Source organism: Marmota monax, unplaced genomic scaffold, assembly GCF_021218885.2.
Source record: "Marmota monax isolate L192 unplaced genomic scaffold, Marmota_monax_Labrador192_F-V1.1 WCK01_AAM20220418_F8-fsc00140, whole genome shotgun sequence".
NCBI lineage: Eukaryota > Metazoa > Chordata > Mammalia > Rodentia > Sciuridae > Marmota > Marmota monax.
The window spans coordinates 3,999,419-4,023,724 of NW_026694256.1; the positions used below are offsets into that span (position 1 = coordinate 3,999,419).

The 24,306-nt window shown below is 35.9% G+C and overlaps 1 protein-coding gene and 1 pseudogene across 4 annotated transcripts in view; both read left to right on the plus strand.

Annotated features, from left to right (window-relative positions):
• The first annotated feature begins 8,695 nt into the window (after positions 1–8,695).
• Positions 8,696–10,644, plus strand: LOC124108564 (large ribosomal subunit protein mL42-like; annotated as a pseudogene).
• A 2,464-nt stretch (positions 10,645–13,108) lies between these two features.
• The window catches only part of Hsf2 (heat shock transcription factor 2), a 38,308-nt gene continuing 27,110 nt past the window's right edge, over positions 13,109–24,306 (plus strand). For 2 of the 4 annotated variants that reach the window (XM_058586257.1, XM_058586258.1), the window contains exons 1-2: positions 13,109–13,317; positions 22,695–22,847. In XM_058586257.1, coding sequence (XP_058442240.1) covers positions 13,225–13,317; positions 22,695–22,847 — 246 coding nt within the window. In that variant the 5' untranslated portion in view covers positions 13,109–13,224. The remainder of the gene's footprint in view (positions 13,318–22,694; positions 22,848–24,306) is intronic. The other 2 variants (XM_046467012.2, XM_046467013.2) reach the window with 1 other exon arrangement.

Genomic DNA, 24,306 nt, shown 5'->3' on the forward strand with positions numbered 1-24,306 from the left:
TGTGGCCTCTTCATGTTCATTAGGAACATTAAATAAGTCAATATATGTAAGTCACTTATAATGTGGTCTGGTGCATTATGAGTGCCACATACAAATAATAAATATAAATATATATATCAATGTCTCTTGATGAGTGATATGGTGGAGATGGGGAAAGCAGTTACAGGGCTCTTAATTTTCATTAGTCACCTTTCTTATTATTTTTTGTTCTAACAAAAGATATGTGTTGCTTTGATTACCAAAAAAAAAAATACTGTTTTAAAATATTGAAAAGAGTCAATTCCAAAACCTAGAGATGCCAAATTTACATTTATCCCACATTTTTTCTTTTTGGTGCTCCCAGCTTCACCCAGGTCTTCACACATCATGCCTGCTGGGGAAGTATTCTACTACTGAGCTACATCCCCAGCCCCATCCCATGAGTTTTTAAGCTCTGCTATAGAACTAATTTAAAAATCTACATAAAGTAAAATTGAATTAAAGCATTAAACATGAGTGCTATTAAATAAAAAAAATTTAATTTACCATAAATCTCTTTAATTAAATTGATCAATTTAATTAAACTTGAAATTTTTAATATAAATTTATTTTGGAATAAAATTTTATTTGTTAAAGTTCCAAAGATAACAGAAAGTGTTCCTAAATATTCTCCATCCTGTTTCCCCTTATGTTATTTTTTTACAATGCCAAGATATATTTGTTAATACTAAAAGACCAACATTTGTTCACTACTATTAAATAAACTACAGCTTCATTCACATTTTATGTTTTCTAACTTCAATATATCTTATTGTATTCTAAGATCCAAGTCAGAATATCACACTACCTATCGTAATTTTGTTTCTCGAGTCACCTTCATTTTGTGCCAGTTTCTCTGTTTCCCTTAGTATTTTTTCTTGATGTTGGCAGGCTTGGGGAGGACTGGTCTTGTCATTTCTAAAGCATCTTTGAAGTTTATTTTGCCTGATTTTAATACTCAATGGATTCATGCCTATAAAAACAGAATTTCAGACATTTTATTGATTTCTATAACATAGTTATTAATGTGAATAAAACATTAAATATTATAATGTGCTGTACTTGTTTCCTAACATCTCAAAAGGGACCATGTGTTTTTAATTTAAGAGAATAATTTTTAAAAGTATTTAATGATATAACAACCATAATATAGAAATATTCTGAACTTCCAATATCCTAGTGAATCAATTAAATAAATAGGAGAAATAATATGCCTTTAACATCTGTATACTTTTTTTGTAAAATTATACCTTCAAGAGAAGCACTTGCTATGTGTTCATATTTTATATTTTTTTAGTATTTCATTCCAGTTTTATTGTAGAATGATATTACATTGTAAGTATATATCACAGTTTCCTTTTAAAAATTTTTTTGAGCTTATTATAAATATAAATAATAGGCCATTGTGTATAGTCATACCTGAAGTGAACAGTATTTAGTCAGTTTCATTATTTTTTATTTAAAAAAATAACATTAAGGAAGGGAAGAAAATCTGATCTTAGGAAATGCAACACTCTAAAATACATTCAATAACATAGTTTTTCTAATAATGAGAAATTCTAATGGAAATTTTAAAAATAATCATATTAAATGACACTAGGGGCCTAGAGAAAGTGGAAACTAGGAAATTAATCACATTAAGTGCCATTTGGGATCTTTGAAAATCAGGTTCAGGTTTCTAGTAGACATTTCTCTTAGAGGTGGTCTTTTTCTTCTTGTATTTACAGATCACAGAAGTAACAAATAATGAACACTAGAGGGAGCAAGAGGCACAGGCCAGAGGATAAATGTCAGCAACTATGTTTGGTGTATAGCCTTAAAGGAATGAATCAGGAAGATCAAAATAAAAAAGTCGTTGTTTATTTTTTCTATCGCTCATAATATAAGAAAGAAATAAAAATAAATATCCATAAATGTATTATGAGTACCATAAAAAATACAATAATTTTTCTTGGGATATGTCATGAAAAATGTTTATAAGGAAATAAGCTTTGTGACGGATCTTGCAGAATGGTAAAAGATCAGTAAATATAAACGCAGAGGTCAAGATGAATAACACTGAGGCAGGAAGAAATAATTGTGCTGAAACGAGAGATAAATATGAAAGAGTATCTGGAAATTGTGTACCTTGTCAGACGATAAAGATTCCTTCCCTACAATAGATTCCTTCCCTACAATATTCATAACAGACTCTGTCTTTTGGTAAACCTCTTTTACCCTTCTGTAGACTTGAAGAGGAAGATTGAAAACTGCAATTACCAATCTTCACTCTGCTTCTTTTATCATTTATAAAAAAATTAAAATTGTACTAATTCATAGGGGTATAATGAAATTAAGCAAGTTAATAAAGACAGAGAAATTGTAACTGTTCCTGGAGCATATTAAATACTATAAAGATGCTTCTTCTTGTTGATGCCATTGTTGGTTATTTGGTATCCATTCAAATACTCTGTTCTTTCCATGAAGAGTTTTCTAATCTCTCCAATCCACTCTGATCTTTCATTTCACTGTACTCAAATTCAATTTTACCTAGATAATATTTAATATTTCTCCAATTATTTTGTATGTCTTCATGTTGTGCCTTCACGAGCTCATATTTTTCTTGGTAGGGACCATCAAATACTGGATACTCATTTGATGTGTCCATGGAACCAATAAAATTGAGGTCAGCTAATGGACAGTGAAAGAATGTCGTTCATATCTTAAAAATGAAAAAGTGAATAGCATGAGATGTAATTACCCATTAGCTAATGGAAAGTGAACACTATAAATAAGCTCAGGAGACATCTGAGCAAACATGCTCAAATAAACACAGCATTTTACTATTTCAACATTATTCAGTAGTATCAGGGAACATTTATTTGACATCTACAATTCCCTATACATTTACTCACAATAAATTTGAAAATAAATTTATTTAGAATTTTACAACAATCTTAGAGGGTTTTGTAAATAATTGAGGTTCATAGAGTACATTTTTGTTAATAGTGATAAAGTTAAGATTTAAATCTATGTTTACCAAACTTCAAGTATGTACTGTTTTGCCTATTACATCTTCTACTGATATAAATAAATTGGAGAAAAATAATTTTCATTTTTTAGATTAAAATGGCATACAATTATAGAGTGAACAAATAAAAGGAAAACAAGAAAAATAAAAATGAAGTAGGAAGGGTGGATATGATCAAAACATGTATATGAGTTTATGAAAATGTCACAGTGAAACCCTTAATTTATACAATTAATGTGAGTTTATAAATAATGTTTACAAATAATGTATTACATAAAAATCTGCTCTTTTTGCTTATCATTTTCCAACAAATGTTTATTAAGCACCTATACTGTTCCAAGCACACTTCTAGAATTTTGGATTTACATCTGTGAAAAAGCTAAGATCCCTAATCTTGAAAGAAATTACGAGTGTGTGGGATGGGACATTGAGATAGTTGCAGTATTGAATAGGTTGATCAAGATAGGCCTTATGGAAAATATTACATTTGAGTGAAGACTAAGGGGATTTTTATCTCTAAGAAATATAGGCAAATAGTATTCCAGACAGAGGAAGCTGTCATTAAAAAATTTCTAGGGAAATATGCTCCTGATATGTTTAAAGAACAATAAAGAGTCCACTCTATCTGGACAGAAATGAGAGTACTAAGAGAGAAGCTGGAAGGGTGAGGGTACAGGTCATGGGGAGACAAATCAGGTAGGCTCTTATAGGCATTAAAAGTTGTTTCTTGGAGGCAAATGAGGACCTTTTGCAGACTGAGCATAGGAGTGACATCTTCTGATGTACATTTTCAATTTAAAATAAATAACATAAAGTCATGAAATTATTTATTTAATTCAAAAGCAGGAAGCTAGCAAAGAGGAAAAATTGGTTTCACCTCTAAAACATCCAGGTCAATTTTTTTCCTTAGGTTATCAAGGACTTTTTATTGCATATTCATTAAACTCTTTTTAAATTAATGACAAATATCACACAGATAATTCTAATTTTAATATAGGTAAATAATTCTTGGCTCACCTAGGGCAAGAATAATGCTTTAATATCTAATCACTAATTTTTTGTTATTAAATACAAATATTAATAATAACTTAAAATGTGTATTAATTTATCCAGTCATTATAAATCAACTGTCATAATAAAATATTTTGGTTAAACTTGTTCTAATATGCATAATAGTTGGGCTTTGGGGACATCTGGAGAATTTGGTGTAGTTTGAAATCATGAACCTCCTGCAGAGCATACATGAGCAGTCTTAACTACAGAAGTTTCCAGTAATAACAGTGTGCAAAGGAGAGAGAGAGAACAGGAAGAACCAGGGCTAAAACTGGCTACAGACCAGATGGGAGTGAACACTGGCAGATCCAGTGTTCGCTGGGTATGGCAAACTTCTCTACTGAGGACAGCACTGACAGATAACCCAAGGCAGGGAAGCCAAATAGGCTGCTACATTGTTCACCTACTATATTAGTGTGCTAGAGTTACTAGGTGGATTAAACAACACAAATCTATGTTCTCACAATTCTGGAGATTAAAATCCAAGATCAAGGTGTTGGCAAGTCTGGTTTCCTCTAAGGCACCTTTTGTTGGCTTCCAACTAGCTGTCTTTTCCTTATGTTCTCACATAGTCACCCCTTGCTCTGTGTGTTGTCTGTATTGTATGCTCTTCCAGTCATATTGGATTCAATCCATCCACATGTCCTACTGATATAAAGAAATTGGAGAAAAATAATTTTCATTTTTTAGATTAAGATGGCATATAATTATAGAGTGAACAAATAAAATGAAAACAAGAAAAATAAAAATGAAGTAGGAAGGGTGGATATGACCTTAAAGGATCTCATCTCCAAGTATGGTCACATTTTGAAGCACCAGGGTGAAGATTTCAACATATGAATTTTTATGGAGCATGAATCAGCCTATAACACCTTGCATCAAGATCCAAATGATCTATCTGGTTGAAACAAGACTCAGGTCTGGAGTACTCAGTTACCTAATTAAACTCTAGTTAAAACAGGAGACCCAAAATATGTTTTTGTTTGTTTGTGGGAGTAGCATATTTGTTATTACGAATTTTGGTAATTTAAAAAAATGTCAAAACAGTTATCCTGGAAAAAGCAACATTTTGTTGTACTTTCTTGTATTTATTATAATAGTCTTAATTTTTAACTGGCCCCTAAAGTCAGTCTGCCTGTGACAAACCATGTGTAAGAGCTAAGAGAGCAGCCAAGCCAAGTGGGTATACACTGGAGGCCCAAATCTGCACCAAATCAGAAAACTGCAGCCCAGTTATAGGCTTGAGAAGAGAAAGAGAAGCAAAGGGAAGGCTACCACTTTGGACCGGGGATGGCAAGCACTTATTCCAGACACATCAGATACAGGAGACTTGAGACACCAGGTTTCATCCATCATAGAATAGGCCCATCATAAGATAAATCTTAAACAACATAGTGGAAAGACATAGGCTTCAAAGTGGAAATGTTTTGCATGCTCCCAGTACCCTCTCATATGTACATACATATTTCCATACGTAAACATGCTGATTTGTGAGCTTGTGGGAATGTGACCAAAATTCTTTGGATCTCAATGCCTGTAAATATCTCCATAAATATTAGCTGCTTTTCTCCTCTTGCAGTTGAGTAAGTCTACAGGAGATAGTTACCATAAATTACGAATTGAACTAGTGAAAAATAAAACATAAATAAATTAGTCCAAAACAGATATAGAATATATCTTCAGCTACCAATTCCCAAAAAGTTACAAGTAAGATTTAGTTTCCTGATGTTGCATTAATGGTTATGAAAATACCAAAGAATAAAGGTATTTTCTTTCATTTCTATCCAATGGTGAAATCTCCCCTGAGCACCAAATATTAGATTCTTTTGTCAAGCTTAAATATTTGCTATTGCCATAGAAGCATGATGTTGACATTTCTGGTTGCTAGGAGCGTCATAGCCTTGGATGCATATACAATAGCTTTCTCTTGGCTCAAATAGGGGAATTTTTTTTTAATCAGTGTTACTTTCTTTTTGTATGCTGGTAATAATGGAAAATATAGATTTGCTATGTAAATCATACATGAAGATCTGAATTCACTAATCCAAAGAAATAAAAGCACCAATATTTAAGGATTTAACCTTGAGATTTCTTTCTTTCAGCCAGTCTTTCTTTCTTCTTTCTTTCTTTCTTTTTTTTTCTTTCTTTCTGTCTTTCCTTCTTTCTTTCTTTCTTTCTTTCTTTTTTTCTTTCTTTCTTTCCTTCCTTCCTTCCTTCCTTCCTTCCTTCCTTCTCTCTCTCTCTCTCTCTCTCTCTCTCTCTCTCTCTCTCTCTCTCTCTCTCTCTCCCCCTCCCTCCCTTACTTCCTTCCTACCTTCTTTACCCTCTTTCTTTCTCTCTCCTTTCTTTTTTCAGGATCTTTAAGTGTAAATAAATGCTGGGCATGATAGTACATACCTGTACCCTAGCATCTGGGGAGGCTGAGGTAGTAAGAGGATCACAAGTTCAAAGCCAGCCTCAGCAACTTAGTGAGGCCTTAAGCAACTTAGGGAGACCCTATCTCAAAATAAAAAATACAAAGAGCTAGGGATGTAGTTCAGGGGTTAAGTGCCCCTGGATTTAATACCCGGTGTGTGGGGGGGTGTAAATAATTAAATAAATAAGCTCTTTGAAATGAAACAAATGTCCATCAGTAGCCTAGATATATTCTGCTCTAAACACATTGTGGAGCACCATGAAATTATTAAAAGGAGTAAATTATAATTGTGCCAATTGAAAGAATTTTCACCAAGTGTTGTCAAATGAGAAAAGCAAAATTCATCAAATTATATATATCAATGTTCATGGTAACACCATTTATAACAGCCAAAAGATGGAAGCAACTAGCATGTCCATTGACAGATAAAAGGATAAGAAAATGCAGTGTGTTGCGTGTGTGTGTGTATGTGTGTGTGTACATATAGAAGATTCTACCCTATAAAGAAAGAAAATTATAAAACATGCTACAACATGGTTGAATCTTGGGGACATTATGGCAAATGAAATAAGCCATTCTCCAAAGTGAATACTGTATGAACAGATATATATGAGATACAGATATATGTGAGTAATCTAATTTATAAAGTCAGAAAGTAAATGGTGGTTGCCAGAGACTGGGGGAGTGGAGAAATGGTAGTTGTCATGAGAATAGAGTTTTACATTTACAATATTAAAAGAGTTTTGGAGATTGTTTACACAATAATATGAATGTACTGAACTATTAAATTGAACACTTAAAAATAATTAACACAGCCAGGCCTTGTGGTGCAAGTCTGTACTACAAGTGATTTGGAAGGTTGAGTCAGGAAGATCATAAATTCAAGGATAGACCCAGCAATTTAGCGAGGTCCTAAGCAACTTAGACTCTCTATCAAAATAAAAAAAAAATTTAAAAAGCTGGTAATGTGGCTCATTGGTTAAGTATCCCTGGGTTCAATCCCCAGTACCAAAAAAAAAAGTTAACATAGTGAATTTTATACAATATATATTTTACCACAATTAAAAGTAAATATAGATTTTTTTTTAGGCAAGTGCAGTGATGCACATTTGTGGTCCTAGCTACTTTGTAAGAGTAGACAGGAAGATCACTTAAGCCCAGATGTTCAAGATCAATCTATGTAACATAGTAAGACTCCACCTCAGAAAAAAATTGTTAAATACCTGTGTATAAAATAATCAACAAAACCATCTACATGTATGTGAATATATATATATGTGTGTATATATACATATATATGTATGTGTGTGTATGTGTATATATATATATATATATATATATATATATATATGAATAAATCTGGTATTAGATTACCAATTATGTCAAAGTTGAAAGGATGCCACCAGGTGTCAAATGAGGTAATTTGTACAAATGTTTGGTAGGTTGTTCCAGTAGATCAAGAAAATAAATGGTATAGAACTTATACGGAGGAAATGGGAGTTCTTCACAGAGTGATGTTAGGAGGTCTTTATCATAAGAGATTGGAAATATATCTTGGAATATATCCTTAACCACTAATATCTGAAAGGTGCCATGCAATTAAACCTACAATCCAGCACTGAAATTTAGTTTTCCATCTAACTGAACTCATAGTTCAATGTAAGGATCTGTTTTGTTGCTTCAACCTGGAGAATTTTGCCAGATTTACATTCTTGATGACTAATCTAAGCCAATTTGACTATTTCAGTGATTGGATTTTTTGTAGTCCCAAAGAATCAGAATTAGTGAAAGTCGACTCATTTTCTTTTCACAACGGTACCACCAAGTAGAAGAACTAAGAATCAGTTGCTATTCTGCCACAGTTACAAAGATATGTTACCAAAAATATGCAAAAAGCTAGTCCCCCGTTCTATAAACCAGGTGAAGTACACTGATGTCGCAATGTTCCAACATTAGGTCTCAGCAAATGTTCAAGAGAGTTGGTAAAATCTAGATGTATTACTTTCATACTCTAGAGCAGTTCTCTGCCTAGAACCCAGGACTTTAGAAGGCCTTGAATATCCTAATGCATACACTCATTAAGAATCAAATAGGTGGAGGTGGTCTCCTGGAATAAAAATTGGTGTGCCTAGAAGCAGATTTTAAAGGTGGTTGCTCTTTAGAACATCTTTCATCATATGGTCTGATCATCTTTATAACACCATGGCAGCGATAGCATTCAAATGGATGATACCAAAGAGAATTCTCTGGAAGCATTTATTTCCAGTTCAAAACAGTGCTTTTTCTGGTGTTTGTCATAAATCCACATTTTCTTCTCTTCCAGATGCCTATAATTGCAAAGTAGAGCTTGCTTTGACATCTGATGGCAGGACATTAGTATGGTGTCCTATTCTGTGGATATGCCATATGAACATACACAACCTATTCCTCAACCAGATCCTGTGCACAGTAATGAAGAAATACATGATCAAGTGCTAAAAACCAGATTAGAAGAAGAAGATGAACACCTTGAGCAAGGACCCATGATAGAAAAATTTAGCAAAATGTTCTTTACTACTAAACATCGTTGGTATCCTCATGGACAGTATCATAGACGTGGTAAGAATCCGAACCAAAAGACAGATGATATTGAGACTCCTGGGAGAATCAAAGAAAAATGTTATCTGGTGTCTCATTTGCCATTTGAGAAAATGCAATCTACTGTATTCACTAATATGTTATTTAGTAATATAATAAAATGTCTTTTCATATATTAAAAAAAAGAAAGAAATATGCCCCTCTATCACTTGGGATCTAGCACTCAGTGTTGGCATCCTACAGTTCTTAACATCACTCCATCTCCTATGCCTTTGAAATACAAGATTTTAGGTTACTCTACTTTCTATCCATGCCAGAGACAGAACTGTTTCAGAGTAAAAGAGAGTTTATTTTTTGAAGCATTTAATCCATTTGATTTTCTTTCAAAATATTAAATTTAAGATATTATATTTATGTGAATAGTTTTTAAAAATTAAAATATATTAAATATAATTTATTGAATTTTAATTTTGTAACAATTCTGAATATAACTTAAAATATGAACATACCTAATTTTTCAACATTCAACATTTATTTTTAATAATTTTAGAAAATAGATTGGTTTTTAAATACATTTGTGCTTTGAGTGCAATTACATTTTTAATAGTTTGATCAATAACATCCATACAACACAGATTATGTAACAATTTTGATGATGACAGCCTAATCAGTGACTTTGTTGAAATAAAGTCAAGAAAAAATAATTATATGGAATACACATGATTTAAAAGTTATGTCTTTATTCATTAATTATTTTAAACATCACTGTTCCATTAACAGAATACCAGACAATAATAATTAAATTTGATCTTCTTGGATATTTTACCAAACATGTCTTTTTTCTTTTTCTTTTTTTGTGCTGGTGATCAAACCCAAGGACCCATACTACCAGCATTCACTCTACCACATCCCTAACCTATTATGTCTTATGAAAACTATGGCAAAAAAATTGTAGGAGAGCCTCATTTTTACTTTCACCCCAGATCACTCAAATGCTTTGATTAAGAGGATAAGAATCCTAAGGTCAGGGACAAGGGCACCTTCAGAAGAAGGGTGTTATTGCTTAAGTATCAGGATTCCCAGTTTAGTCCAAAGTGGAGGTGTACACTGTTCTTAGTAAAAACAAATATCCTGAACTTCACTCATTTCACACACAAATTCATTTTCACATATATTATCCTAATTAACAAAACTTTGATGCTGATTTAAAAAAAAAAGAAAGAAAGAATGCTTTCAAAGAGTAGGAATTTGATACATCTTTCAAATGCTAACCAATTGCCTCTGGAGTGTGTATTCTTAATTAGAGTATTTCAACCATTAACTATCCCCAGGGTGCAAATTACAATTAAGGGTCACACTACATCTTACTGTTTAAGTAGGAGTATTTTAGAGTAAATTATAGCAAATCTAACAATCACCACGTATAAGGGCTTTATAAAGCATGAGTTCTGTCATTAATTAGCAAGTCTTTAATGTGTCCCAACGAGTCCTTGATTCAGACTTTGATCTAAAAGGTCAGAAGTCATTCAGTTCTATCCTGGCCTTTTCAAGGAAAAGGAAGCTTGACTAAATGGATGGTTAGCGCTTATCTGTGTATTCATTGATTTATTCAACTAATACTTATTGAGTTTAATGTATACAAAACACTGTGATAGCTTTGTAGGTGAATGGATGTAATTATGACAGTCTTTATATTAAAAGTATTTTCACAGTCCAGTATAAAAAGGCACATACATTTCAATATGATGTAATAAGTGCTATAATAAAGATCATCAAGGAAGATTTCACCAAAGAGATGAGATCTGCATGCAACTGACCTTGAACGTTAAGGAGGAATTTAGGGTATAACGGGGAACCAGAAGGGCTCTCCAGGAGAGGCAACAGTGGTGGAAATATACAGAGGTGTGAAAGAATGTGACTTGTAAAATAACACCAGTGAAGCAGTCAGGTGTGGCTAAGGCTAAGGTGTGAAGAGTGCTGGACCATGACTCAAATAGTAGGTAGTATCAGAACACTGAAGATCTTTCATGCCATCTTAAAGGTTTAGATTTAGTTCTGGAAATTATGGGAAGCCACTGAATGACTTCAAAGAGAAGATAAGGTTTTCAGATTTGTGTTTTAGAAAGGTATCTGTATGATTGTGGAGAAAAATGTCAGTTCGTTGAGTTTCACTCTGTGAAGTAAGTATAGGAGGTATTTTCACTCACATTTGATGTAAGAGGCACTAGATCTGGTAAATACCATTCCAAAATGGAGAAAAATCAACACATTGTCCAGAAAGGAATGTAGGTAGAAACCTCTGTGTAGTTCATCTTTGGCTTCAGTCTTCTTATCCTTGAAAATAATTATTAATCACTAAGTCTGGTTACACTATTGATACCAGATTTTTGCATAATTGATTGGATCAGAATCTGAATCAGGTACTTTGAAGCTTCAATGATTGGATGGTTGTAGGGATTGAATAAGAGCTGTAAAGCCCTTGTCATACATACAAGCTAATCAAATAGCACTTCCTTTATTACTTGTATCCCTTCATACATCTGATTTTGTTTCAGCGAACAAGCCAGTGCTGAACACAAAGTCAGTATTCAATCAATATGTGCTCATTGGAAATTATGTACATTTTTAAAAATAGACTATTTTACATATACCTAGGAAGGAAACTAATTCTATAGTGAATTATCTTTATTTGCAAATCTTATTTTTTGCTGACTATTGTAAAAACTAAAAGTTTAATTTTGCACAATTCTTCATACTTTCAAAGAATTTTTCAGCTATATTATTAGGGAAACTATGGGAAAATATATTATCTCCAAGGAAGAAATGGGAAAAAAACTTTGCAGATACATTAAAGAATTCTTCCAAATGACACAGTACCAGTGTAATTTAACATACATTAAAGTGTCCCTGAAGCTGAACCCAAACTCAGACTTACTTTTTCCCTGCCCAGTAATTTTTTTCCATATGCCAAACTATTTCAGGTAAATAAAAATGTACCTACAGTGTACCTGAAGGAACAATTAATTTGACTAAAATAATATAAAGTATTAGACAATGAGCTGGGCCTGGTGGTACAGGCTGTAAACCCAGCAGCTCCAGAGGCTGAGGCAGGAGAATTAAAGTTCTGCAATTTAGTGAGGCCCTTAGCAATTTAGGAAGACCCTACATCAAAATAATAATAATAATAATAATAATAATAATAATAATAGTAATAATAGTAACAATAATAATAAAGGACTGGGGATGTGACTCAGTAGTTAAGTGCCCCTGGGTTTAATTCTGTTACCGCCTCCTAAACTCCCCCTCATTCTCCTTCCCCCCTCCCCAGAAAAGAATTAGGCTAATTCATTTCAGGCTGGGCACAGAGTAGGCACTGATGTTTGCATAATTATAAACAACATGTAACAGCATGCCTATTACAGTGCCTGGTTTACAGTAATCCGTATTTACAAAATAGTTATTGTTTAAATTCCTCTTTTCTATAAATATTTTAAAGGAGTCGCTTTCCCCTAATTAAAATTTAAGGATAAGGTTCATTATTTTAACAGTTTCTATTTGGGCCTAACACATCACCTTGGAAAGCTGCCCTCTGCCTCGCGTGATTTATCCCTTCCACTACCAGGATGCAAATTACACTTTGCTTGCTAAACTTAGGACTCAAAAGCCCCTGTCGGCTTTTTGTAGCCCTTTCTGGCACAGCCAGAGAATTCAATGCCCTTCCCAATAGAAACAACTAAGCGCCTTCTCCTAAGCTGAAGGTCCGCTACAGCGAAACCTCCCGTATAAAAAGCAAATGAGAAGGCAGCGCCCCCTTTAACTCCCGCCCATCACGCCGGCAGCATCCAATCACTTTTCTCTGTGGCGCGGCCGGGGCCTAGGACTGGCTCCGCGGAGGACCGGCGCGAGACCAGCGCGCATGGGCGGAGCACAGAGATTTGTCTGTCACGTGCGGTCGCCGGGCCTCCCAGCCTAGCTGAGCACCCGGCGGGGCTGGGTGGGGGGCGGGGCCCGAGAGCTGCTGCGCCTGCGTGGTGGGCGTTCTCGGGGAGCAGCTGCTGCCGCCGCCGCCTCCGCCAGCACCACCACCACCACCACCACCGCCGCCGCTGCGTTCGGGTGTAGAATTCGGAATTCCTGCGTCTGGTTAACAATGAAGCAGAGTTCGAACGTGCCGGCTTTCCTCAGCAAGCTGTGGACTCTTGTGGAGGAAACCCACACCAACGAGTTCATCACCTGGAGCCAGGTATGGTCGGGCCACCGCGGCCTCCGAACCGCCCCCTCCCGCTCCCTCCCACGGGGTTGTCCCTCGCGGCCTGCGGCTCGACGCTCCCTGCCAGGCCCGCGGCGCGCGGCGGCTGTGCGGCACCGCGCGCGGCCTTTGCGCGCAGCCTCTAGAGGACCCCTGGTATTGTTCACGAGGGGAGCTGGGGCCCGGCCGCGCCGCTCGCCGCGGGCCGCGGTGGGGGAGGGGCGGCCCGTAACGGTCCGGCCGGGTCGCGTTCCGAACCGGCCCCGCGCAGCCTAGGCAGTCGACGTACCTAGGGCGCGGGAGCCACGTTATTGCACACTCATCCTCCATCCGGCTCGGGTAGGGATCGGAACCCGGAGATCCAGGCCGGGCTCTTCGGCGCGGGGTTAGCTGGGGAAATCTGTACCCTAGCGACCTGACCACACGCACACACCCCTCGCTTTGCATCTGGGATCTTTTATGAGGAGAGCTGTCGGGGGAGTAGGTGGATGTTCAGACGCAGGCTATTTATTATCAATGGCTTTTTCAAACATTAAATAGAAAATGGCAAAGTATTCTTTGGAGACGGGCCATTTGTGTAATCGGGTATTTTATAATTATGATAATGAAAGTGCTAATAGACCGTGTTCAGTAACTTGATGAGGAGCTAAGGGTGAATTACTAAATTTCCCCAAACAGTTGCCCGCAGAATGGTATATGGGTGCCTAGATTATTTGATCATGACTCTGCTTCCAAACAAGGATAACCCCACTCAAGCCTCTTATCCAGTCTGGTCTAAGTTTCTCTGTGCATAAGATGGATGGATGGGTTGCCTCCATGACCCGAGACCCTTTCTAGTTCCAAACACAAAGATTCTAGACAGAATGATTATTAACATCGACACTACGTTTACTTTAGTAGACACTTGGATTATTGGAATCAATTTATGAGGCATTTTGGGTTTTTCTTAACTGTAGATGATCACTTAGTTGGGAATATTTTCATGTATGGAGTTTTTGAGAACAAGTCAAAACTACCAGCATAATGCCTGACACCTGTTACATGCTAAATAAATGTTGTCTCCTTTTTTTTTTCTTTCTTTTTCTTTTTATTAATAGTTTTCAATTTTATTTTTAATAGTGTACCATATCAAGCATATGAGATTTTGACTATTCTTAGTGTCATTTATTCATTTTTAAACTTTCTAGTGTTTAATTTTCTTGTGTTGTCAACTGGATTTTTTTTTAAACCCTTCTGGGTGAAGCTGTGCGTATTAAGCATTTGATGAATTCTGTACAGTTGTGCAAGGAAAGGTGAAAATAAGAAAGCCAGCCACTAGGATGTACTTAAAATAAACAGATGTCTCATGCTTTTCATCAGTCAGAAGGATTAAAAGTTGACAAGGATGGATCAGCACAGACTGTTACTCATCTATGTATTCATGTTAGAAATTGGATGAGGTACTCTTTCTGCCTGAGCTGACTTTATCATACCTTTTTGACTTGGAAAAGCCTTGTTTGTACTACTTAGAAATGGTACCTAAATATGTTGGTAATTGGTTTTAATAAAAGGTTATTATTATGTTAGTGGCAAGTCCAATAAATTCTCATAAGCCCAATATATTAATAACATTGTTATTTTCTCTGCAGTATCAAATGCAGAGTTTCATACTCATCCACAAATACTTAATTTCATGAATTTTAAGGCAAAGAAATAAGACAGTAATTTTTTATTCCATTATTAAATTATTAAGTCTTAGCTTTTTTTTTTTTTTTTTCCTTTCTGCACAGGGGATTGAACCCACGGGCATTTAATTGCTAAGCCATATCCCCAGCCCTTTTTATTTTTTATTTTGAGACTGGGTCTCAAAAGTTGCTGAAGCTGGCTTTGAATTTGCAGCCCTCCTCCCTCAGCCTCCTGAGTCACTGGGATTACAGGCGTGCGACACTGTGCCCAGCTTAGTGTATATTTTAACTACTCATTTTTTCTAATATACCAGTAGGAAAATGAAAATGAACTCAGGTCTGTGTCTGTGCCAGAGTTACAATAGGTGTTTAATGTTTGATGAATGAGTGAAATCCCTGTGCTAGTGGTAGAAATGATAAAGAACATTTGAAAAGAATTTTAGAAATCATCTAGTTTAACTCCATCTCACCCACCATAATTGAGGATTCTAGGCTTAGACAGGTTGGATTACTTAGCTATAGTTACACAGCCAGTCAAGATTGGAGATCAGCCTCTTAACATAGATTTCTGATCCCCAAGGTCAATCTTCTAACATAGATTTCTGAGCTCCAAGATCAATATTCCACCAACTGTACTAAAATTAATATAGGGATTAGCACCATATTTAATTTTTATTTTATTTTTTTGGTACCGAGTATTGAACCCAGAAGCACTCAACTGCTGAACCATATCCCCAGTCCTATTTTGTATTTTATTTAGAGACAAGGTCTCACTGAGTTGCCTAATGGCTCACTGTTGCTGAGGCTGGCTTTGAACTCAAGATCCTCCTGCCTCAGCCTTCTGAGCCGCTGGGATTACAGGTGTGCTCCACCATGCCTGGTTCCATGTTTAATTTTATACGAAAATGATGTCCATGGGGCTGGGGATGTGGCTCAAGCAGTAGCGCGCTCACCTGGCATGTGTGCGGCCCGGGGTTCAATCCTTAGCACCACATACAAACAAAGATGTTGTGTCCGCCGATAACTAAAAAATGAATATTAAAATTCTCTCTCTCCCCTCTCTCTGTCTAGAAAGAGTTTCTCTCTCTTTAAAAAAAAAAAATTATATCCTTCACAAATTAGTGGATAAATCTGGATAAATGTTATCTAGTACTAACCTAATAGCTTAGTGCGCCTGCCTATCTTCAATCTTGCTGTCACACATATTTTCTAAAAGCAGTGCTGACACTGAAAGGTAAAACTTTTAAACAGTGATGTTAGATGAAAAACCAAAATAAGTTACCCGCATCTTTTAAAAGTTGCTATTTATAGTTGTTTCTGTTTTATTTATTTATTTTCCTATACTTGTGCTGCACTTCTGTTGAGGTAATTTAGCATTTATAGTATCTGATTGAAAATCGTATTAAGGCCTTTTAGAAGAAGCAGATGTTTTGGGAACCAAGCAATCTTTTAGGCATTTTTTCCCCAGTGGCGGAAAATAATCTCTAACTTGAGTGTAAGGCAAGGACAGAAAACTCACCAGCTGCAATTTGGAAAGTTTGGCTTAACAGTTCTAAAGACTTACGTAACTTTAGTTTTTCTTGAAATTTGACAAAATTAAGTGAAATAATCCTCTCTTCATTAAACAGAAATAATATTGTGAATGATCAAAATTATACTAAATTTGTTACTGACTCAAAATTTTTAATAGGTCTTTAGATCCAAGGTCTTTAAGAAAAACACACTATACATATTTCAGTTTTTCCTTTATTCTCTTCCCAAACAAAAAGTTGTCTTTTTTTTCTTTTAAAACATTTCCCGTAACTTCAAAACTTCATATAATAGTTCTTTGTTCTGGTAAACAATTTATTTCCACAGTCAAGGAAAGAGATAGTATTTTCAGACAACCTAAAGCATGTTTTTAAATGTAATATATCCTAAAGAGAAGGGCACATGTTTAGCTAGGAAGAAACTGGGGAAACCTGATATTCAGAGACAAGAGGTTATGGAGGTTAAATGAAAGTTCTTGTCATTGATAGTGAAGTACAGTTTTTACTGCTATTGAATGTTGATAATTATAAAGTAGAATAAAAGAAGGAAATTACTGTAAGGTCAGTGTTCTTACCTTTGTCTCTGTTTCTCAAATTGCTTGAGAAGGATGCATGATTTCACTAGAGACCTCATACCTATTTGTTCCACTTTTTTGTGCCTTTTGGCAATTCTCTAGTATTCTCAAATCAGCACAGATGAATAAAGAAATAGGAGGTGGAGGGAGCAAACCAGAAAACTGTAGTGTTTTCTAGCTGTTTTGAAGGAATTTGAATATCCCGGCAACCATTGCATTATTTTGATACTGTAGAGTGAAACACAAACATGGCAAAGTAAGGGTAAAATCCAAATTAGATGGGCCTGCAAAAAAGTTGGAAGACTCATTTGCAAATTATTTTTCTTTGTATATGTAAAAGAGGAGTTAAATACTTAAGAAATAATTGGTGAACATTGAAAAGTTACAGACTTGTTAAAGTTGCACATTTATATTCTGGAAATTGTTTTCAGTGAGCCTAAAGTATTAGATTATTTGTAAGAACATTTTGAGCATTCTACACTAAGAGTGCCAAAAGTTTAATTTAGGCAGTAGCAATGGCTACTGACTACTATTGGAAAGTTTGCCAACATTTATGGGTAAGGATGGAGGAGAAGGTACCAATCTCTTGTCCCATTCAGTAATGGCTTTCTGACCCTTGTAAAATGTTTAGGGAGAAGGGAGAATTCACTGTTGAATTGCTTGAGCCTCATGGGTTTATGGCAATAAGGTTAAATTTTTGTACTCAAAGATATAATTTATTAATTTTAGAGTAGAGACTGAAGGAATACCAAAGTAGAGACACAGAATGATAGGAGTGAATGAGGGCTTTGTGTGAGGAAGACAATGCAGATTTAAATAAGAAACTTTCTTCTTTATTTGATATTATCCAAGAGTTGAGATTCGACAGATATGATTGAGTTTATTGAACTAAAGATTCATTTAGTAAGTTAATCATAAATATTTGTTGTGGACCTGTTAATGCCCGTATGCTAGGTACTAGGAATTTATTCAGTAGTGAACCAAAGTGCTTTTGTTCGTGGAGTTTACATTCTAGTAGAAGGTACTGATAGATAAAATAAGCCAATATGAATAACTGAGCAGTGATAAGTACCATAAAGGAGAGCAAACAGGTTAACAGTCTGTCAGTTATGATCCAATCAAAAGACAGCATCCACAGAATATTTTCAATAGGGAAAGTTTAATAGAATTACTATTTCATAGGAATTGGAGTAAAGAAAACTCTAAAGAATATAGGAGTAGTTAGTAGGAACAGTCAGTATTGGTATAGCTATGATAATGCCATAGTAGGGACACTTCCCTCAAGGCTAGGATCCTGGCCTTGTTGGAGAAAGTGTGGCCATATTTCACTGAATGGAAGAGAAGTCATTTGTGTTGGACTGGTGGAACTTACTGGAAATCTGACATTTAGAACTCTGAGCAAGGATTGATAAGCTACAGCCCAAATGCCAGTCATCTGTTTTATGAATTTAATTGGAACATAGCCGTGATCAGTCTATTTATATATTGCTTATAGCTGCTTTTTTTGTTACACAGAGAAAATCTTGACCTTATCAACAAGCAAAAAATATTTATCTGGCCCTTTTAAGAAAAATTCAGCCCCCTGTTTTAGAGTAAATTTGTTCTTTGGATTTCCATATCCAAGTGTGAATGTTGGGAGAGGTGTTGCTAGGGACATTTCACTGCCCAAGGGTAAGAGGGAGTGACAGGCAAAGTTGCTGTCCTTTGTTTGCTTCCTATCATCATGCATTACAAGAGCTAGGTGCTTGGAGAACCTGTTTGCAGGTTCTCTCAAATATCCTCTACCACAAAAGAGTTAATTGTGGAAATTAATTCCATGTTTGCAGAAGAGCAATAAATTGATAATTGGCACATAAACTGAGTGAAATTTGTGGATATTCGGAAGGGTGAGAAGGAAAGCTGTATTAAAGAGATGGCATTTGAGCAGAGACCTAAATGATTAGAAAGGGCGGATCACAGAAAGGGGGAATAGCAAATGTAAAGTCCTTGAATATGGAATGTTTAAGAAAGTAAGAAGGCCCATGTTGTTGATATATCTTTTAGAGACTAGGAGAGAGAGATCAGAAAAGTAGAAGCAGATGGCCTAGGGCCATAAGGTTGTAATAGGGATATTGGATGTTAGGCAGCTAGTTAGAAGACTGAGAGTTTTCCAGTGTGGTATTGAAAATGGTGGCTGAAACTAGGCTAGTTGTATTCATAGTGGTCTGAGAAGAGGTCAAATTTGATTTCCACTTTGAAGGTAGAGCTTCAATACTTGCTAGTAAATTGTCTGTAGAGAAGGAACAAAGAATTAACAATGATTCAGATTTGGCCTGAACAGAAATGTTGGTTGAGGTTACTGTTTTTAAATTTGAGATTAAAAATGAATCATTGAGGCTGAGTGCCATGGTGTACACCTGTCCAGTAGCCTGGGAGGCTGAAGCAGGACCATCACAAGTTCAAAGCCAGCCTCAGCAAAAGCAAGGCACTAAGTAACTCAGTAATACCCTGTCGCTAATAAAATATAAAGTAGGGCTGGGGATGTGGCTTAGTGGTCAGATGAGTTCTCTGAGTTCAATCACTGGTCATAGTAGTTCCCTCCTCCCCTCCCCCCCCCCCCAAAAAAAAAAAAGGTGAGAGAAATGCAGTGCAGGAAGAACAGGAATATTTCTGAACAGCTTGATGGATTTCCGTACCCTGAGATATCCAAGTGGAAATGTTGGGTATGAGTTATTGGGTATGAGTTTGGCTTTCAGGGCAGAGTTTGGCGCTTGTGAGCGGCAAAGTTATGGGGCTGAATGAATCTGGGAAAACTGATGCAGCAACTGGAACTGAAAGATTGGGTATTCAGCATCCAGAGGATGTGAAGTCAAGAACAAGCCAGCAAAGGAGTCTGAGAACAAACAGTGGAAAAAGAGGAATATCAGGGAGTAAGGTCATAGAAGTTAATGAAAGAAAATGGTTTAGGAAGATAAATGATCAACTGTATCACATGCTGTTACTAATATTTTTATATCAGGTGTCTGTAAGGTATGTCTGTATATGAATTAATTGCTTGGAATTAGAACATGAATGTTTTAAGATAGAGCACGTTGTTTCTCAAAGAGATCAGATCTATTTACTCACCTATTATTAGCTGTGCTTGAATTTCTCAGTTAATTTTCTTCCTCAAACTGTATATTATCATTCTTAATTTTTAACAATTAATGGATATTGTGGTGGCCGCCATGTCATGTGACCAGAGTTTTCCTCTCCTGATTGGTTGAGGCCCTGTCAGTCACTTTCAGTGATCTGACCAGTTTCAAGTGACTGTAGATGGTGGCCCCTATCTTGAGAGTAGTAAAAATGCCGCCAAGTGTGTCTTCATGCTTGGGCATGCCTTCCTACATCCCCAGGGATCTAGTTCCTGTCCTTGTAACCCTGACCCTCTTGACCTTTTTTGGATGGAAATTTCTAAGAACCAGAGTCCCCCCCAATAAAAGACAACTTCGGAACGTGCTAGCTCTCTCTCGCCAGCCTCTTGTGACATTCCTAGCTCTCCCATTTGGGGAACTTGAGGCTGAGGGCAGAGGAGCTTCAATTCCTGGGGCTTGAATTTAAAGGTAAATTGTGTGTCTGTGTTTTATTTGATACTTTAAGAAATTCACTGGAGCGACCTCTAGTTTAGCTGCCCTAGCTGGCTGCGGGCAGTAGGATATAAAATGTTTTCTCAGTGAGATTTTTATATTTCCCCAATTACTAGTAAGTTCTAAAATCTCTTCATGTTCAGTTAGCCATATGTTTTCTGTGACATGTTTGTTTTGTACATTTTTCTATTTGTCTTTACTTTTATTATTTGCAGGAATTCCTTATAAAATTCATGTTTTGGTTATATGTGTTGCCTTCATTTTCTCCCAGTTTGTGGCTTATGTATCTTCTCTGATGAGTATCGCGCCTTAATTTTAGTATGGTTTATCAATTTTTTGTGGTTCATGTTTTTTCTTTCTTTTTTGGGTGTGAGTACCAGGAATCTAACTCAGGTACTGAACCACACCCCCAGCCCTAATTTGTATTTTTTATTTAGAGAAAGGGTCTCACTGAGTTGCTTAGTGCCTAACTTTTGCTGAGGCTGGCTTAGAACTCGTGATCCTCCTGTCTTAGCCTCCTGAGCTACTGGGATTACAGGTGTGTACCACTGCGCCTGGCTTTTTGTTTCGTTTTTACAAATAAACTTTTAAGTATCTTGTAATAGCACCGCTTCATCTTTACTTTAAAAATCTTTTTTTTTTTTTAAATTAAGAGAGAATTTGACGTATTGGTTAATTTAGGGAGAATTAATAGCTTTACAACACATTTGTCCTCTTTATTTTAATATTAAAGATTCTGTGTATGTATATACTTGTGTGTATTTTAGGTCCTGTATATTTTTAAAACTTTTTTTAGATTCTTAACATTGTTTTATTGTTACTGGTATATTTTTGTTCTGTTGCAGTTGCAGGTTGTTTTAAAGGTTTTACATTTCACATGAAATACAAAAGTTTTAAAGGTTTGCATTTCATGTCTTGAATTCAGGTGGGATTGATTTCTGTGTGTGGTTTGAGGGATCTGGTTTCACTATTTCCTACATATTCAGTTGTCTAGCACCTTTATTGAAAAGCTCAGTATTTGATTTCCATATCATCGATGTTCCCACTTGTTTTTTTAATTGTAGCAAATGTAAATGGCATAAAACTAACTGTTTTTGCCTTTTTTAAGATATAGTTTGGTGGCATTAAATGCATTCACATTGTTAGGTAACATTTATTGCCTTCTACCTTCAGAATGTTTTTCTTCTTTCCGCACTAAACTCCATGCCCACAAAATAGTAATGTCCAACTCTTTTTGCCGTTCCTAACCACCACCATTCCACTTTGTTTTTTATGAAATTGACTTTTCTAGATATTTCATATAAGTGGAATTGCATAGTATTTATACTTTTGTGACTATCTTATTTCATTTATCATAATGTCTTTAAGGTTCATCCATGTTGCAGCATGTGTCATGACTAACTTTTTAAGACTGAATATTTCATTGTATATACTACATTTTGTTTATCTATTCAACTGTTGGACATTTTGGTTGTTTCTACCTTTTGGCTATTATAAATAATGCTATTGTGAGCTTCAAAGTTTATGCTTCTTTTTCTTCTTTTAAGTACATATCTATACCGGGAATTGCCGGATATTATAGTGATTGTTTTAATTTTTTGAGGAACTACTGTACTCTTTCCATAGCAGCCACACTTTTATATTCCATTGGCAATTCACACGAGTTCAAATTTCTCCACATCTTCATCAATACTTATTTTTTGTTTTTTGCTCTTGACCATCTTAATTGCTGGCAGCTGGAAGTTTGCTGGGGCCCCTTCGGCTGTGGCTCTCAACATCTCCCCCTCTCTGTTTAAACAACAAGCATGTGGCTTAGGGACCTTGCCTGCCTTAGGTTGTCCAATAGTACATATGGTCCTTAGGTACCATTGCAATTGGATCTTACCCGTCACTGACTACTGGTCCAGTATACAGCCACACCTGTGGAGAGGTCTTTGTACCAGCGGGGGGGGGGGGGTGAGGTTCTTTGCCTCACCTCTGTTGGCCCCCAAATTTTAGCTGGACGATCATGACAAGCAGAAGAGAGGAAGATACACCAAGCCAATTGACGGCTCCTTTTGGAAAAATTGTACCACCAATGACATCATCAGCAAAAATACCCCAACACTACCACAAGTCGCTGCACCAACAGATAGTTCACAATGCATACAGGTGAGCTCACAATGTGTCCAGGCAAGTTCTGCAAGCAGTTCAGTGATGGCTATTGTAGAAGCTGTAGATTGGTTTTATCTTTGACTTCACCAGCACTGGGATGAAGATAGGAATTCTGGCAATAATGGCTAAAGAAAAAATTATGTAACATTCCAGAAGGCACTAAAAGAAAACAATTTTCTTAACAATTTACATTGTCTTCACCGGCACTGGGATGAAGATAGGAATTCTGGCAATAATGGCTAAAGAAAAAATTATGTAACATTACAGAAGGCACTAAAAGAAAACAATTTTCTTAACAATTTACATTGTCTTTAAGAGAATTATTAAATATAATGAAAAGGAAAGGTGAAAGTAAACAAACAGATCTGTTAACCTTCTTTTTTGTTTACATATTAAAACAATCCTCAACAGTTGTTTATCCAATTTAAATTAAACCATATAAATCATGTGAAAAAACAAAATATTTGGATCCATTTTATCATGAGCGCTCATCATATATGATATATGGACATACATACATTCAAACATATAACACAAAACACAAGTGTGCACACATAATATAATACATACAACACTTAACATTATAGTAAAGGCCTTGTAACTTTTTACAGGTGAAATCTCCATTGCAATGTTTAAAAACTCTATAGTCAAAAAATAGAACTGATCAGCAAAACGTTAACCTAGGTCTGTATGAGCTCAAAAAACAAAATAGAACTTCATGATATGGCAAAGGGCAATAATAAAATAGATATTGAAAAAAGCATCCTGGTTCTGTTGCAGATGTAAGAATAGCCAAACTGGAGTTTTGGATATCAGTTGTTATGGATTTGAGCCAAATCATCTTCTTTTTGGTCTGTAGAAATCGCTTTAGTTAATCTTTCTGGAATCCAAATTGGCTGCTGTTCTCCCTGTGGAAACACATAAACAGACCCCCGACTCCAGACAATCACTGGGTCAGGACCTTGGTTAATCTCTCTGGAATCCAAATCGGCTGCTGTTCTCCCTGTGGAAACACACAAACAGACCCCCGACTCCAGACAATTACTGGGTCAGGACCTTTCCATTGTCCTGTTAGAATATCCTTCCAAAGTACCTTGGGCTTATGTACATTTTTTGGACACATATGCCTTTCCGCAGCACTAAGTCCTGATGAATCCAAATTTAAAAAGTTTAGAGTAAAAAGGGTTATTTTAAGTTTATCTTTGGGGAATATATACCCCTTCCCAATTCCTTCTTTTTGCTTTAATAAGTACATTTTAATAGTTTGGTGAGCTCTTTCAACTATGCCTTGTCCCTGTGGATTGTATGGGATTCCTGTTATATGAGTAATGCCAAATGTTGAGCAAAATTGTTTAAAAGAGGTAGAAGTATAACCAGGGGCATTAATTTGGTGCTGATAACACCAAGGTCGCGGGTTCGTTCCCCGTACGGGCCACCAAATGCCGCAGTCTGGCTG